The sequence below is a fragment of the Morone saxatilis genome, unplaced genomic scaffold (assembly GCF_004916995.1).
Source record: "Morone saxatilis isolate NCDOM2014 unplaced genomic scaffold, NCSU_SB_2.0 Contig22, whole genome shotgun sequence".
Taxonomy (NCBI): domain Eukaryota; kingdom Metazoa; phylum Chordata; class Actinopteri; family Moronidae; genus Morone; species Morone saxatilis.
The window spans coordinates 21248125-21262995 of NW_023339785.1; the positions used below are offsets into that span (position 1 = coordinate 21248125).

A 14871-nucleotide genomic window follows, 5' to 3' on the forward strand; every position below is an offset into this window, starting at 1 on the left:
AAATGGAATTGAATTGAATTGAAATTGTGGCTTTTATTCTAGAACTATTTTTTGTTTTAATTCTGTGATCAGAGAACATGGCTTCCATTTTAAACATCCAGTACAGTTCACAGACAGACTCCCAGGTACAACTTTGACCTGCTGTCCTTTTGATAGTTGCGTGCACACAGTTTTCCTGTACAATAAGGGGTTATTATTAACATTATTGGTCCCCTCACCGTCCCTTTTACCTCACAAAACAGTGGTTTAAATACTCTGGCTAAACCTTTTGGCTTGGTTAATACTTGTCTGATTGTCAGACCGCTCATTAGTTTGTAACAATGTTGTCAAGATTTTATCAGTGCCTGACACAATGAGCCCATCTTCAGTTAATCTGTTTATGGGAAGCAAACTACAGGTAGTAAGACCAAGGAATGAATGTGTATTGCTTCTTATTTTGTCTTGCTGCGGGGAAACATTTTCCAGAAGCTCATGGGGAGTCAGATAAATGAATGAAAAGGAAAATCTGCTAGTGTGTGTGTGTATGTGTGTGTGTGAGTCTGTGTGTGTGTGTACCTATAGTCCTTACACCTGACTCACACCTTGCCCTCCCACTATGATTTGCCAAATGTTCGCCCACACTGTCACCACCTGGCCACTGCTGTGCACTGTGTGATTGCATTGTGTACGTCTGTGTGCATCTGTGTGTTTGTGTGTGAGAGGAGGTGCTCTCTAACAGATGGAGTAACCTAATACATGTCTCATTTCTGCCCCGCTGTCCATTGGCCCTCATGGTCTGCTGGTGATGCTATCTGGGCCTTACCAGCATCCTGTCTGCTTTGTTCCTGGAATCAGCCCACTCTGCCCCACCCCGCCCTGCCTCGCTGCCGCTGCCATCCCGTAAGCCCAGGGCACCCGAACTCAGACAAACACTGCTCCCGCAAGAGCAGCTCGTCAGGTGGAGCTGCTCTCAGGTTACCTGGGACAGGTTGCTCTGTGGGAGTGAGATGTGTGTGGAAAAACAACATATTGTTTACAGTCAATGAACAGATGCTGCTTTTGTTGTAGACAGGCTTAGAAAAACATGACTGAATGCAAAGCCTGCTGGGAGGTTTATGCATGTGTCAGCCTGTGCACATATCTGTATGCTCAATACACTCATTTAAAAACATGCAGGGTTCTACTGCAGACACAGGAGAAGACATTTGGATTGTCATTGACTTTATAAAGCCCTATCAAAAAGTCTAAACTGCACAATCAACAAGCAAAATAAAAATCCTGTTTTCCTGTTTTGCATTTAAATTGACACTTGGGTTGCAGGTTTTCCACCTGACACGCAGAGTGCTGGCATGTGTCTTTATGAATGGCTCTTCAGTCCTCCTGCCAGTCCTCTCTGCATCCTGGACAGGTACTGTTTTGTCACCAGGACCAGGTGGCAGCAGCTTCTCATTCCGTCTCTGTGGCGGCTAGAGGTGACACTCCATCAGCCAAATGGATTAGTCTCATTGGCTGGGTAATTTATTGATGTTTTCCTCTCCTGGGGATAATAGGTGTATGGGTCGTTGATTGATGAGGCCGCATGGCGCATGTCTGCCTTCGCAGCGTGTCATCCACAGTCAGCGGTCAGTCAGTCAGTCTGGCGTGTTATGAACCGCAGAGCTGACTTATGTAACACCCAGACTGATGGCTTCGTGAACATCAAATATGTTCATTTGACAGGCCATTCATAGATTATGTGAGAAGCCTGTTTTATGTCAGAGCTGGAGTCACTTAGAGCTTTTAGGTGTCAGAAATAAGTGACCTCTCTGTGACACAGATTTATTAGATTTCTTTTAAACTTTAGACTACCTGAAATCACTTGATCACACTTTAATTGGGGGCTTTGATTAATGACATGATATGCAAAGAAGGTAGATATTATATTAAAGCATTCACAGTACAGATTTATAGTATCCTCAGTGACAGAGCTGTTGAATATTGGACATTGAGTTAGTGGATATCCATATTTTCATGCCCAAGGAAGCTGAGACGCCTCAAATCCTTAGCGTAAACATTATCTGGCTGGTGAAATCAGTGGACAGAGGTAAAAGAGGATAGGCAGAGACATCTCCCTCTGCCCTGTATCGCTGATCTCTCTGTAAAAAGCCTTCAGTCTCAGAGGAGAGACAGTTTTCCAGCAGCCAGCCTTCTGCCTCCATCTGTGACACAGACAAAATAAATGCTACTGCTAATTTTAAGTGTGACCCAATATGTATCTGCGGGATCCTGCTCTGCTAATGTGTGCTCTTGACCTCCTACAGTTGTATCCAGAATGTCACAGGTCCCTGACATACAGCCCCTCTCCCCTCCATTAGAGGATACCTGATCCCACACAGGCTTTCACTGATGAAAGAGACCGAGCAGAATGCACAGGAAATGGGCTCGCAATGGTTCTTACCATGACCCCATCTACTTAGAGCCATTGAATTGCATTTATGAAGAGCCCTCTAGTCTTTCTCTTGCCATTACAAAGTGGCTCTCCTCTTTGTGGTGTAAGAGATACTACAGGTAGCAGCTAAATTACAGGGTTTGATTTAAGAGGCTTTCATAGAAACCAAGAAAAGGAGAAGCAAATATCTTTGAGGTTAATGTGCATTTTCTCACTGCATTCAGTTTTCAATCATTAACCAAATATAAGACGCTCCTGCTTTCCTTTTACCAGAAATAGAAGACTTGTACATCTGTGTGTGTGTTTTTCTGTGTGTGTGTGTATGTGTTTGTGTGGGCGTGTCATACCTCCTTGCAGTCTGTCTCCTTGTCTTGGCTGGCAATCTGCACATCTGTCTGCTCATTGATCACAGAGGGAAGTGCTCCGCCGACGCAGCAGGACAGCCATAGCCTGAAAATCTAAACAGATGTGTGCTGCTCCCGAGCATCCTCTCACACTCACCCAAATATCCTCAAATGTTTTTGTTAACCTTAATTCACCTAACAGTTGTATCACTGAGCATGCATGCTGCTTTACACCCTGTTTAATTTTCACACACACATATTCAAATTTACAACCACAGCCTGCTACTGTTTATCACGGAGGTAGTTCTGGGATAAATGGTTTAAAGTGGGAACTTCTGCTGAACAGCAGCCACTGTGGTCACATGTGGCAATTACAGGGTATTAGTGTATTTCCCTTCATTTTCCAGGATCCTCTTGAGACAGTTAAATAAAGACATTTAAAATCAATATCAACAGCATTTTAGCTTGAATATGCATTAAAATCCCGACACACAGTGTATTTTTTACGTGATGTTGCCTTTTGTTTTGGAGGAGTACCATGAAACATCATTGAATTTCCACAGATGTTTTTCATCTGCAGGGCAACATTACTTTATTTCCTCTGGAAAACATCAAACAACTATTGCTGCTGTGAGCACTATACACTGGGACCAGATTCAGTTGACACCATACTGTGGCATTAGTAACTCAAAAAACGATGTGTTCATAACATAAACACATTTTCGCCTTTGCACGACCCAATCGATGACGTCAGCTGTTGCTAGCTAGGAATGTGGACACCGACTGTGTATGTACAGTGTGTACCGGGCCTGTGTTGTGTTTATGTGACAGCTCGGTCTTTGACTGATCAAATATTACCAGAAAATCCATTTTCCATTATTTTCCTCTCCAATTATTAAAATATTTCTGCAAGTTAATGAATTGGGCCATAAAGCCTCAAAATAAGCCCAGTTTTCACTCAAGTTAAAACATTTTCAAATTTCTTGACCTCAGTTCACACCACCCAGAATTAATTAGCATTTTACAAATGGGCTTGCATCTATGTATTGACTTTATTCGGCATTGCGTTGTGTTGTCTGAATACAGCTTTAGACATTAATGAGAAAGGGACCACTATCAGGGAGGTCTCCTGGTGTTCACTTATTCAAGGTTCCCATGTCTCCTGGAAATACTGGAAAACATGGAGAGACTAAGTCATATAAACACCTGGAAATTAATTAAAATGACCAAAAATCCTCAAAAATATTTTATGTTGTTCTGGCAAATTTGTATTGTATTTTACCCTCTCACTCGCCTACATAAACCTGGGTGTGTATTTTGTTTGAAACTCGACTGTTGGTAGGATAAGAAAAAACTGGAAATGTTTCAATAATCTGGGTATTGGTAATTTGGATGGCCTTTTGTGTGCAAGTGCTGTCCTGTATCGTCAAGAAATACTCAGCAGCAAAAGCCCCATTGTACTGAAATGACCAAAGTTTCGTTTCTTATGAAGTCAACTTTTAATTTGAGAAATTCAGTATAAGGAAGATGGTGTTTATTCCTCTTTTAAAAGTTACATCATTGAAATGCACACCAGCAACAGTCAGTCAGAGAGAGAGAGGGAGTGATGTTCATTTCCTTTGCTCAGATGTTGTCATATTCTCATATGGACCTCCTTGTGTGCCTGAAATTGCACACAAAAAAACACATTATACGTTAGACACAAAAGAGACAGAGCTGTCACGTCCTTTCTCAGTGCTACCCAAGGACCCAGAGCTCTGCATATAGGCTCATTTGACCTCAGAGAAGCATGAAGAGAAAGAAATTAAACTATCCAAGCAAGAAAAATCAAATAACAAAGATAAAATGGCCAGCTTTTGTAGCACAAAAACTAATAACTTCCTTTAATGTCGCCTAAACCAGTGCCTCCCCCGCGTCCCCGCCCTCACAAAGCAGTTGTGGCTATCACTCTCAACAAAGTGATGTAGCGGACTTGCTGCGGTATAAATGGGATTTCGGCATCCCTAGCTATTCTCCTGTCCAAAGCTTCATTTCACTGACTCTCAGCTCCCCTGCTAAGTTCAGTAATGGAGCTTTAAATCCCCTGTGTTGTTGAGTCCTCACTCATTTTGCTACCGGGTCGATGATAGAGCGCTTGCTTCTTGTGCCACCTTGTTGATAAGACTTCACTTTGTGCCTCGAAACGCCAATGATTATTTTCCCTCCTTGCATCGGCCACGCACCTCTCCCTCCTGCATGCTCTGTATGCTTCTCTCCCTGCAGACATCCTCGTGGTCATGCCTCTCCCAGTTGACTAATGTATTGAGATTAATACTCTAATCTTAAAGGGAACTTTTTTAAGAATCTCTTTTCTAGTTCGCTCTTTAGTTGTATTGAAAGGTCAAACCCAAATCTTGCTTTTTATCTGTTCCGCTTTGCTCTCTTTGTATTCCAAGTCCTCGTCTATTACTGCAGTACTGTGTTTGTGTGTGTGTGTGTTTGTCTTGTGTATGTGTGAATAGTCCCATTAGAGAAAACAACAGATTGAGAAAAACTGGGAAAAGTGAAAGAGAGGCTGTGCGTGGGAAGTTTTCTCTGACTGTGATCGTTAAGGATGGGATAGATGTTTGGGGAGAATTGCATCTATTTGACTGTTTCATGTTTTTCAGCTAAATTGCTGCCTAGTTTTTGACAGCTTGGCGTGGTTGTTATGATTACTGAGGCATATCATCACCTGCTGAATGCAACAGCATGTAGCCTAACTTTCACCTCATCTGACTCTTTTTCCTGTTATTCTCTTGCTTTGCTACAGAGGCCTTTGACCTGGTGCTACGTCACGGGCGTAACTCCACCCTGGCCATGCTGAAGTCCGAGTTCCCAGGTCTCGGAGGTGGAGCCCAGAGCTCCGTGGGGCAGCTCTTCCTGGACATGTCGCTCTACATCCTGGGCTCAGACTCCACAGTGGACCACATGGTGGCGGTGCTCTATGGTCGGCTCTTCCCCCTGGCATACCGTCGCCTGCTGGGGGGCAGCGTGTCCTTTGTGTCTGAGGAGTGTGTAAGAGAAGCCTGGAAGGACTCAGGAGCATTTGGCCCTTATCCCAAAGTGATGATGACCCGTCTGTCTCACTCCCTCCTGGCCACACGTGTCTTCCTGCAGGCACTGAACCTGGGCATCGAGGTTGTCAACACCACAGACCACCTGCGGCCTGGCCGGGACTGTAGCCGGGCCCTGCTGAGGCTTTGGTACTGCCCGCACTGCCAGGGCATGCTGGGTCCACCAGCCTGCAGAGGCTTCTGTCAGGCGGTGATGCACGGCTGCCTGGGGGGAGCGGCTGAGGTGCAGCCTCACTGGAGGACCTACGTAGAAGGACTGGGGAAGCTGGCCGGTGCCATGAGGGGAGAGCAGGACATGGAGGCCGTTGTTATTAGGCTGCCTTCAATGATCAAACTGGCTCTCAAGCATGCTGTGAATGCCCGCACTCGCCTCACTGCCTTGGTGAGTCTAGTACACAAACACACCTTCACACTTGGTAAGTGGGTGTCAGACTGCAAATAGCATTAAAAATACAACGTGCTGCATTGGTGTGGGTGTGTTCCAGGAGATGAGACAATTAAATAATCACCTTCACAAAGTGTAAGACAAATAGTATAATGATATAATATTTTCTCTTTCTCTCTTTCACTTTAATTGAGGCCATGCAACTGATGAATTCAAGCATTTCCTGTTTTCCAAACTCATTTTAGTTGAATTCAAATTACTTTATATTCTGTGAGGTGTGCAGTGGATTGTGACAAGAACAACATGGCTATGATTGGTTAATCATCAGGATACGCAAAACACAAACCTAATTTACATACAAATTAAGATACAAAAAAAGGGTTAGTAGAGTAAGTAAGAAAACATAGAATAAAAGCTTATTTTAATAAGTTATTAATTATTAATTAATAAATGAATGTCCGTGTGAGGAGGGGTGTTTGGCGGGTCAAGAGTTAAATAGTCAGATGGAAGTGGGATGTGGCCCTTCTGGTTCTGACTACAGCCTCCCTACAGAGCATGAGCATTACATTTCCTCTCTGGCGGAGCCAACTGACTTCCTGCTGACATCCCGCACTTTTTAAAAAATTAATATTATTAATCCTTTACTAAACCAGGGAAGTCCCACTGAGATTACAAAATCTCTTTTTCCAAGAGAGCCCTGGCCAAGATGGCAGCAATACAGTGTTTCAAACCCAACACCACGCGACGCAAACATTAAAAACACACAGTATGAAACTCCACAGAATCAAAGGGCCTCAGTAAAGCCCGCCCGCCCCCCCCGCCAAGGAAATGTGCCAGTTTATACATATTTGATTGACGCAAAGCAAATCTGTTAGCCAGATGATATTGCATTGCATTAAAGTTGAGCCAACGACCCATCGCTGTGGCCAACTCATGGAAATAAATGAGGAAGCTGAATGCAATGATGTAGTAGTACTAATGGCTAATGGTTGAGCCCTGTAGGAAAACACACAGGACGTGAAGAAATGAAAGAAATGTCACATTCTTACACAGTTAATTTCAGGTCGGAAGCCTTTTAATGAGTGAGGGATGCTGCATTTCTTTAATAATAATAAATAATAATAATACATTTTATTTATAATGCCCTTTTCATCAGAAAGATCCTCCAAGTGGCTAAGCAGGTTAAGAAACAAAAAAAGCAGTTTAAAAAAAAAAATAAATAAGAAAAAGGAGAAAAAGAATTAAAAAAAAATAAAAAACATCCTAAAAAGGGACCAAAAGGCTTTTGCTAAAAAGATGTCTTAAAATCCTTTTTAAAAAGCGTCAGTAGATTGTGGTGCCTCAAAGGTGCTCCAGACACAAAGGCCCTATCTCCCCAAAATGGTCCTGAGTCTGTTCTGGGTATGTGGAGGAGGATAAGCTTTACTCCAACATCACCTTGTAGCAAGAAGTCATAAACACTTAAATAGACACAGCTACAGCTGACCTACAGCATATTCTTTCCCCCACATATACAAAGCAAGAATGCACCTTGGACTAAACTGAATCAAGGGAAATAAAGGGAGTCGGGGAGAACAAGCATGTATTTTTCCGGGCAGCCAGACAGATTCTCCCAGCACGTCTCGCTAAGCTCGTCTCTCACTCCTCAGCAGTGGTGACCCGTTATGTGTGGTTTCAACTGCGATAAAACCGTCAAGTTTGTTCGTAGCCCACATGTGAAGTGAGGGAGAAGTGCTCATGAAATATGAATTCCTTTTTCTGCTGGAGTTACAGAGCTGGATGTGCTTTAGCTTCTGTATATCTGCTGAACTTTTCACTCTCACACCCCGAATCCCTGCAGTGACCAGGTTTCCACTCAGAACCCATCATTTATTAACACACAGGTTGACCTCACTTGCTCTACAGCGCGAGGGCGTGGCTGCATCCATGAATCGCTGACTTAGGGGAAATCGTTGTGCGTGTGTGTGTGAGATCCTTATCCAAAATTAAATAAGGCCTGTGTGGGTTTATTTAAGACTGCAGTTTCAGTCACTGCAGATGACTTTACACTGTGTTTATGGCTCTGTCTCTGGTTCCAGCATATAGGATTAAAGCTGCTATAGTGGTGTATGGTTCAGCACTGTGACAAGGTTGTGTGTGTGTGTGTGAGTGTTTGAATGTAATCTTGCTGAGACACCATTTGCTCTGTGGTGTCATTGAAGGGACAGAAGCATTGTTTCCCTAAAGGCTAATTTTGTTTCACAGTGGAGTCATAGGAGATCAAACAAAATTAGACAACACCTCAAATAACCTCAAACAGTAATTTTGTCTGAATGAATTTGGGGATTAAAGGACCATTGCAGGGGTTTTTCATGTTAGCCAATTAATTAAATCATTGTCATTATTATACACCGGTGTCACCAAGGCTAATAGAACAATGGCTAAATGTCACGGAGAAGAAAATACTGAAGTATTTATGATTCTTTAAAATAATACAGACAGAATTACATAAAAAGTTCATAAAAATATCAAGAAAAGGAAATAATCTTTTCAAAATTCATACAAATTGCGCATTTTACACAAATTTCCTGCAGTTTTTAAGTTCACTAATTCATTGTACAGTTTACCTGTTGTTCTGTGCTGTTATTGTTATGCATTGAATACAATATAAAAGATCCATAAAACATGTGAGTCAGGGGTCGTCAGTTTACTCAATGATAGAAAAGGGGTACCTGAGTTCATTTAGTTTATTTTTGTCAATTATTGTGCCACGGTAATGTGGTATTGAGCAGAAATATAATAATATGAAGAGCACATTAAACAGATTTTCCTGGATTTTACCCTAAACCGTTGAGTTGTTGTGCGGGGATAACGCAGGAAGAGACATCTTCTCACCACACCACCCAAGTAATAAAAATCTGTCTGTATTATTTTTTTGGTGTTTTGCTTTTTGCCTGCATAAAATCAAAAATGAAAATGAATTAGAACCAATATATATAGTGTAGTGATTTCATGCGATCATGGAAGCTATTAAATTATTCAGATGGAAAGAGGTTTTGTTTTCAGAAAAATGAGACAGTCCCACTGAAGTGGGTGCAATCCATGTGTCGTTGCAGCCCATTCGTCTTATACCCCACTGAGACAGACAGTGACGTAGGTTATCGGTGGCTTGTCTGAATGGGTCAATGTGCATCAGCACTGGTCAAATGTCAGGTCAGTGCTCGACTTTAGCATCCAGGCATCAAGGTATATAAATATTTAGTGACATTGACAGTTAAACGTTATATAATCGACTCTGTGACAAGAAAGAGTGACAGAGAGAAGGAGGAGGAAATAGAAAGCATGTGCATGAGCTAGAGAAAGCAAATTTATGGACAGAAGGAGAGAGGTTTAATTTTATTTGGAAATTACTGTTTGTAATTGAACTGTGTGTAACTACACTGCAGACTAGAGTTTGTGCAAACAGTGAAAACCAGATATTAATCTGTGACAGAAGTCTTATATGAATCATTCCAAATAGACTCACATACAGTCTACAGTACGAAACAGGAATCAGTGTCCAGTCTCTGTTTTGATATCTCCACTAGGGAGGTGCCAAAGTCAGAGATGTTCAAATCATACACATACAGTGGCTTTGAAATATGTTATTTTTTTTTTCTCTTAATTTTGAATGACTAATTAATGAATAAAAACCTAATGTAATCATCTTGAGTGAGAAATTGGATTTTGGAGCATCCTTAAGGCCATAATAATAACAATAATTTTTAAATTAGTGCATGCCCAAATATCACCCCAGGTGTGATTCCGCCAAGTCAATGCCATTTTTTTTTTTACAGCTTTGTACTATTGCCAAAATCAAGCTGTTTCTCTCTTTTAAAGTCATCCGCTGCTATATATCCTCCCATCTATACTACTGCAGCTCCCTGTATGCTGGGATCAGTCAGCCTGGCTCCTGACAAGTACCCAGAAGAGGGACCATATTACCCCAATTCTGGCTTCTCTCCACGGGCTGCCAGGCTGGTTCAGAATGAATTTTAAAGTTCTGGGCTAGCCCCTCAGCTGACTTACGGCTCCTGGCTGTCCCTGATCTAAACGTAAACTCAGGGGTGGTAGCACATTTGCTGTTGCATCCCCCTAGATTGTAGAACAGCTTTCCCCTCCCACTCACATCTCCCCCCTTCAGGCTCAGAACATAATTTTACTATCTAGCCTTTTAATCCTCTTGATGTGCCTGATTTTTTGTTTGTTGACTGTGAGTTGTGTATCTGTGCCTATGAGCTGCGTGCATTGATTTTAATGTCGGTGTTTCTTTTTGTTTGTGATTCTTTTATTGTGTTTTTAGCTGCCTGCTCTTTGGTCAACAAGGGTTGTTTTTAAATGTGCTTTATAAATATATTTGACTTGACTTAACATAATTCAGACAAAAAAAATTTACGTGTACGATTTAATGGCATCTCGCAATGTAGTTGCAGATTACAACTTCCTCGCATCACCCTCCACTTCCAAGTGCAAAGGAGAAACTAAGATGGTCCGCAAAATGTGCAAAAAAATCGGCCTTATTTAATAAAGATTCTTATTTTCAGGTTATTATACACTAATAAAAACATACCTATAAACATTATATTCCATTTCTGCCGATATAACCTGCTATAATGTTACACACTGGACCTTTAAGTGACCAAATAAATGTATATTGTCCACTTTATCTAGTTTGAAGCTGGTGCTGATTGTTTATACAGTCCATTGATTTCAAATACTCAATGTTATTATGTTTAAAATAGTATTTTTGGTAAATGCTATAATGTAAGGTACATTGTGGGATATGTGGCTGAAACTCAAAGTAATCTTTCAGTGAAACTTAATGGATCTATGGAGTACTGTGTCTTATTTTGTGGTTTCTGTGATTGTGAGGGCTGCAGCTGTGGTCTCTCACTTTACCTCCCCTCCAGTGAGAGTGCAGACCCCTGTTACTGAAGGTGAGAAACGGGTCGAGTCTATCTGAGAGAAAGAGTCCTCGAGGTGTGAGAGAGACATCTCTTTTTTTCTCTGTGGACTTGAAACATGTTACTCAACTGGGAGGATGACCACTCATCGTCCGCCAGCCCGCTCCTCGGCATGTTAACATTCATTTCCTCCATCCGGTGCAACTCCAGTGTGAATCAGCCAATGTTCAGAGAGACAGAGAGGGCAGCCAAGAGCCCTGCAGCTCCAATCTATTCCCCTGTCAACTTCCCACCCCTCTCCTGGAGTTTGATGTCATCCACCTCCATCTCTACATCTCATCCTCAACATTTCTCTCTCTTTCACCCCCTCCCCTCCCATTTATTTCTTTTCCTCTCGTACTTACGCACTGCTGTGAGAGAAGATGCATGATTTATGAAGCTCTATTTTTACCAGTTACTGAGGAGAAAGAGAGGAGAGAAGCAGCGACAAAGAGAGGGAGAGAAATAAAAGGGGGGAAGAATAGAGGGGAGAGTGTGAAGAGCGAGCCCAAGGGGAAGGAGGAGAGGAGAGTGTGAAGGAGACATCCATCACCCGGCGACCCCTCGGCTTAAAATGAAGACGGGAAGTAGGTTGAGACAGAAATATGATGGATCTGACCAAGATTAGAGGAGATATTCTGCAGAGTACACGAGTTGTGGGTTGTTACACACTCGACACAGTTTTGCGATTAGTTATGAGTCTGATACCTCTTTGTGTGTCATTTTTCATCAATAACACACTTTTCATCAGCTCTCTTCTCTGTTGTCTTCCACTTCCACACTGCACAAAAATAGCTCAAGCAGATCAAATCACATCCAAACTGTTGCTTTACTGTGAAAACAAAAGCACTAATTAAATGTCTGCTGCATTTTTATGACTTATTAATCCTTTCAAACATGTAAGCTACTGTAGATACAAGAATCAGACTCCGTTTTAAAGCCGCTTGAGCTTTAAAACATGTAATAAATCACAATTATAGAAGGTAATAGATGGCGTTTAAAGGCCCATTCTTCCCTGTTTGACCATTTAAATAACAAATGTATTTGCTTAACTTAATGATGAAAAATAAGATTTTTTTTCGTTTAGTTGATCGTAATTTAATTTCTTTTTGAAGGTGAAAACCTCAATTTCAGACTGAAATGTTACAAAAATATTTAACACTAACACTTAAATATGGCATTGCTGCACACTGTAGGCTATCCTCAGATATAACCAGTTTGTTTGAGGCTGATAAAAAAAAACTAGTTGGAAACTAAGAAAATATGATTATTCATTTTCTTGCCAATATTTAGATGAGACATTTGATACCTCTTTGCATAGTAAATACATAGCTGGAGCCAGCAGTCGGTTAGCTTAGCTTAGCATAAAGACCGAAAACAAGGTGAAACTGCTAGCCTGGCTCTGTCCAAACGTACCAAAGTCTACCAAAACTACTAAAGCTGACTAATTTTACACTACAATTTATTTAATCCATACAAGAGTAAAAATTACAATTATCTGTATACCTGACTATTTTTTGGCCAGCTAAACTCTAGGCTCTAACGTCAAACTTAACATACAAACAACACAGAGTTATCAATATGTATTTAGACAAGAGAGAGAATAGGCATATTTACCAAAATGTCACACAATGTTTGTAATGTTTTTACTTCATTCGTCATTTTTATGCTGTATATTTATTGATCATTTTGGTTGCACATCTCAATTACACATTTTTGCATAACATCCTTTGAACTAAAGAGCCACTTTATCAAGTCTTCATTGTTCTCCCAGTACAACTGCACCTCATTGCACCTTCTTAGGCCCATTTTCCATCCTACTTAAACATCATACCCTCCTCCAGACTCACACACCCGACTATTTCATCTGCCTCAGAACAGTGTCTATAAAATCAAAAAGACATCAAGCTTTAATAGCTTTTCACAGCTCTGAATGCATCAGGAATTGCAGAACTCTGACTGAGAAGTGTGAAATACATTTTTATTACTTGCATCTCTTTAACCTTGATGCACAAACAAGAAATGTCTCTTTTTAAATCAGACTCTGATCTGCAAAGATTACTATCTACCTACCTGTGTTTTAGTACTGGCAGTTACCAGGAGGGAGAACGTTTGTAATCCAGCCTTTTTCTAAAAACAAAATATATCATATATCAAAATATTTGGGGATTTGTTGATCTCATTAATGTGAAGCCGAGATTCCTGAACCGGTGGATTTTCTAAATAGACATACTGAGCCGGGCTGATTAGTGAGATTTAAAGATTAGACTGAGCCAATCTGAGTTACCTGAAACTCTGTGTGAGTACATGTTTTATGTTTAGCCAGCTTTGATCAGTGCATTCAACGGTTCATATGCACATTATGGCAAACACACATAGTAAACCTATGTAATTGTTATATTTTAACAACAACAGTTATACAAAATAACAACTATTGCTAAGCTAACCCTTCCAGCGACACACCCTCCAACGAGTCAGTTTAAAACCTAAATGACACGTTTAAATAGTGAGCTAAAAGTGATGGATAAATGGTGAGTTCAAACTAATGGGTTAACTACTGGACATCCATTCAAATTAAACTTTAGGCTGTATTTGAGTTTGGCTGTGGAGAGCAACCGCTAGCTGCAGTTTAAATCTCAGAATAGTGTGGCTCAAAGGTCCAGTGTGTAACATTTCTATTGGAAGAAATGGAATATAATATTCATAGATATGTTTTCATTCGTGTATAATCACCTGAAAATAAGAATCTTTATGTTTTTGTTACCTTAGAATTAGTCGCCTTCCATGGAGTTCACCAAGTTCAACCACCTTGTTTGCGTTTTGCACGAATTTGGCAGCCAATGCAGTTTATCCTGTGCGTTTGGAAGGTGAAGGTGAAGCGAGGGAGTTACTATCTGTAACTAACTACACCTCTAGATGCCACTAAATCCTACTCACTTGTCCATTAATAAAACAATAATTTGTACCCCGTTGAAGATATAACTATGATAGCTATCTGGTGTTGCTTTTACTTTTGTGTATGTACATTAAGCCTATAATGTGCATTTCACCAGAAGTCAGTTTCTATGCTGGTGACAACAATGCAGGGAGGAGGAGGAGGAGGTGGAGGATGAGGAGGNNTCCCCTGAGCCTGGACTCCCCTAGAACACAAACATTACTCACCAAATATTCTCCAATATGTTGTTACAGCTGTGCATGGCACCTTTACAACACCGATTGTATCATCTTTCCTCCCGAAACTGCTTATTAGTAACTCCTTGTGATCAAGAATAATGCATAAGCCTTATTATACATTAGAGTGTCAGGGTCCACGTGCATTGACATTGATTTGTTTGGAGTTTACCTTTACACCATGTTTGCACAAGCACAGTGCCACATGGAACCTGAGAGATGCAGGTGTGCAAGTGCATGGACATGTGGACTGTGTGTGTGTGTGTTGTATTACTGGCCGTCAGCACCTCTCCCTCTCTCAGTGAGGCTGGCTGCTCAGTGCAGATAAAAGTGTGCAGATATTTCTTAGCTCTCACGCTGAGGCTGGCTTTATCTGCAGACTCTCCTGTTGGTTGTGTTAGTCCAGCCCTGGGTGATATTAATACCCCACTAATGAGCCCCTTCCTTGAAGAATCCGGAAACAATCGGCGGGTGGTGGGGGGGAGTAGGGGGCGGCGGAGGGGCCCGT

General features: G+C 41.4%; 1 protein-coding gene across 1 annotated transcript in view; it reads left to right on the top strand.

Moving 5' to 3' along the window:
- gpc3 (glypican 3) overlaps window positions 1-14871 on the top strand; it is a 90058-nt gene that overhangs the window by 51546 nt on the left and 23641 nt on the right. Inside the window, 1 exon segment of the mRNA XM_035669500.1 lies at window positions 5543-6228. Within this exon segment, the coding sequence (XP_035525393.1) occupies window positions 5543-6228 (686 nt within the window).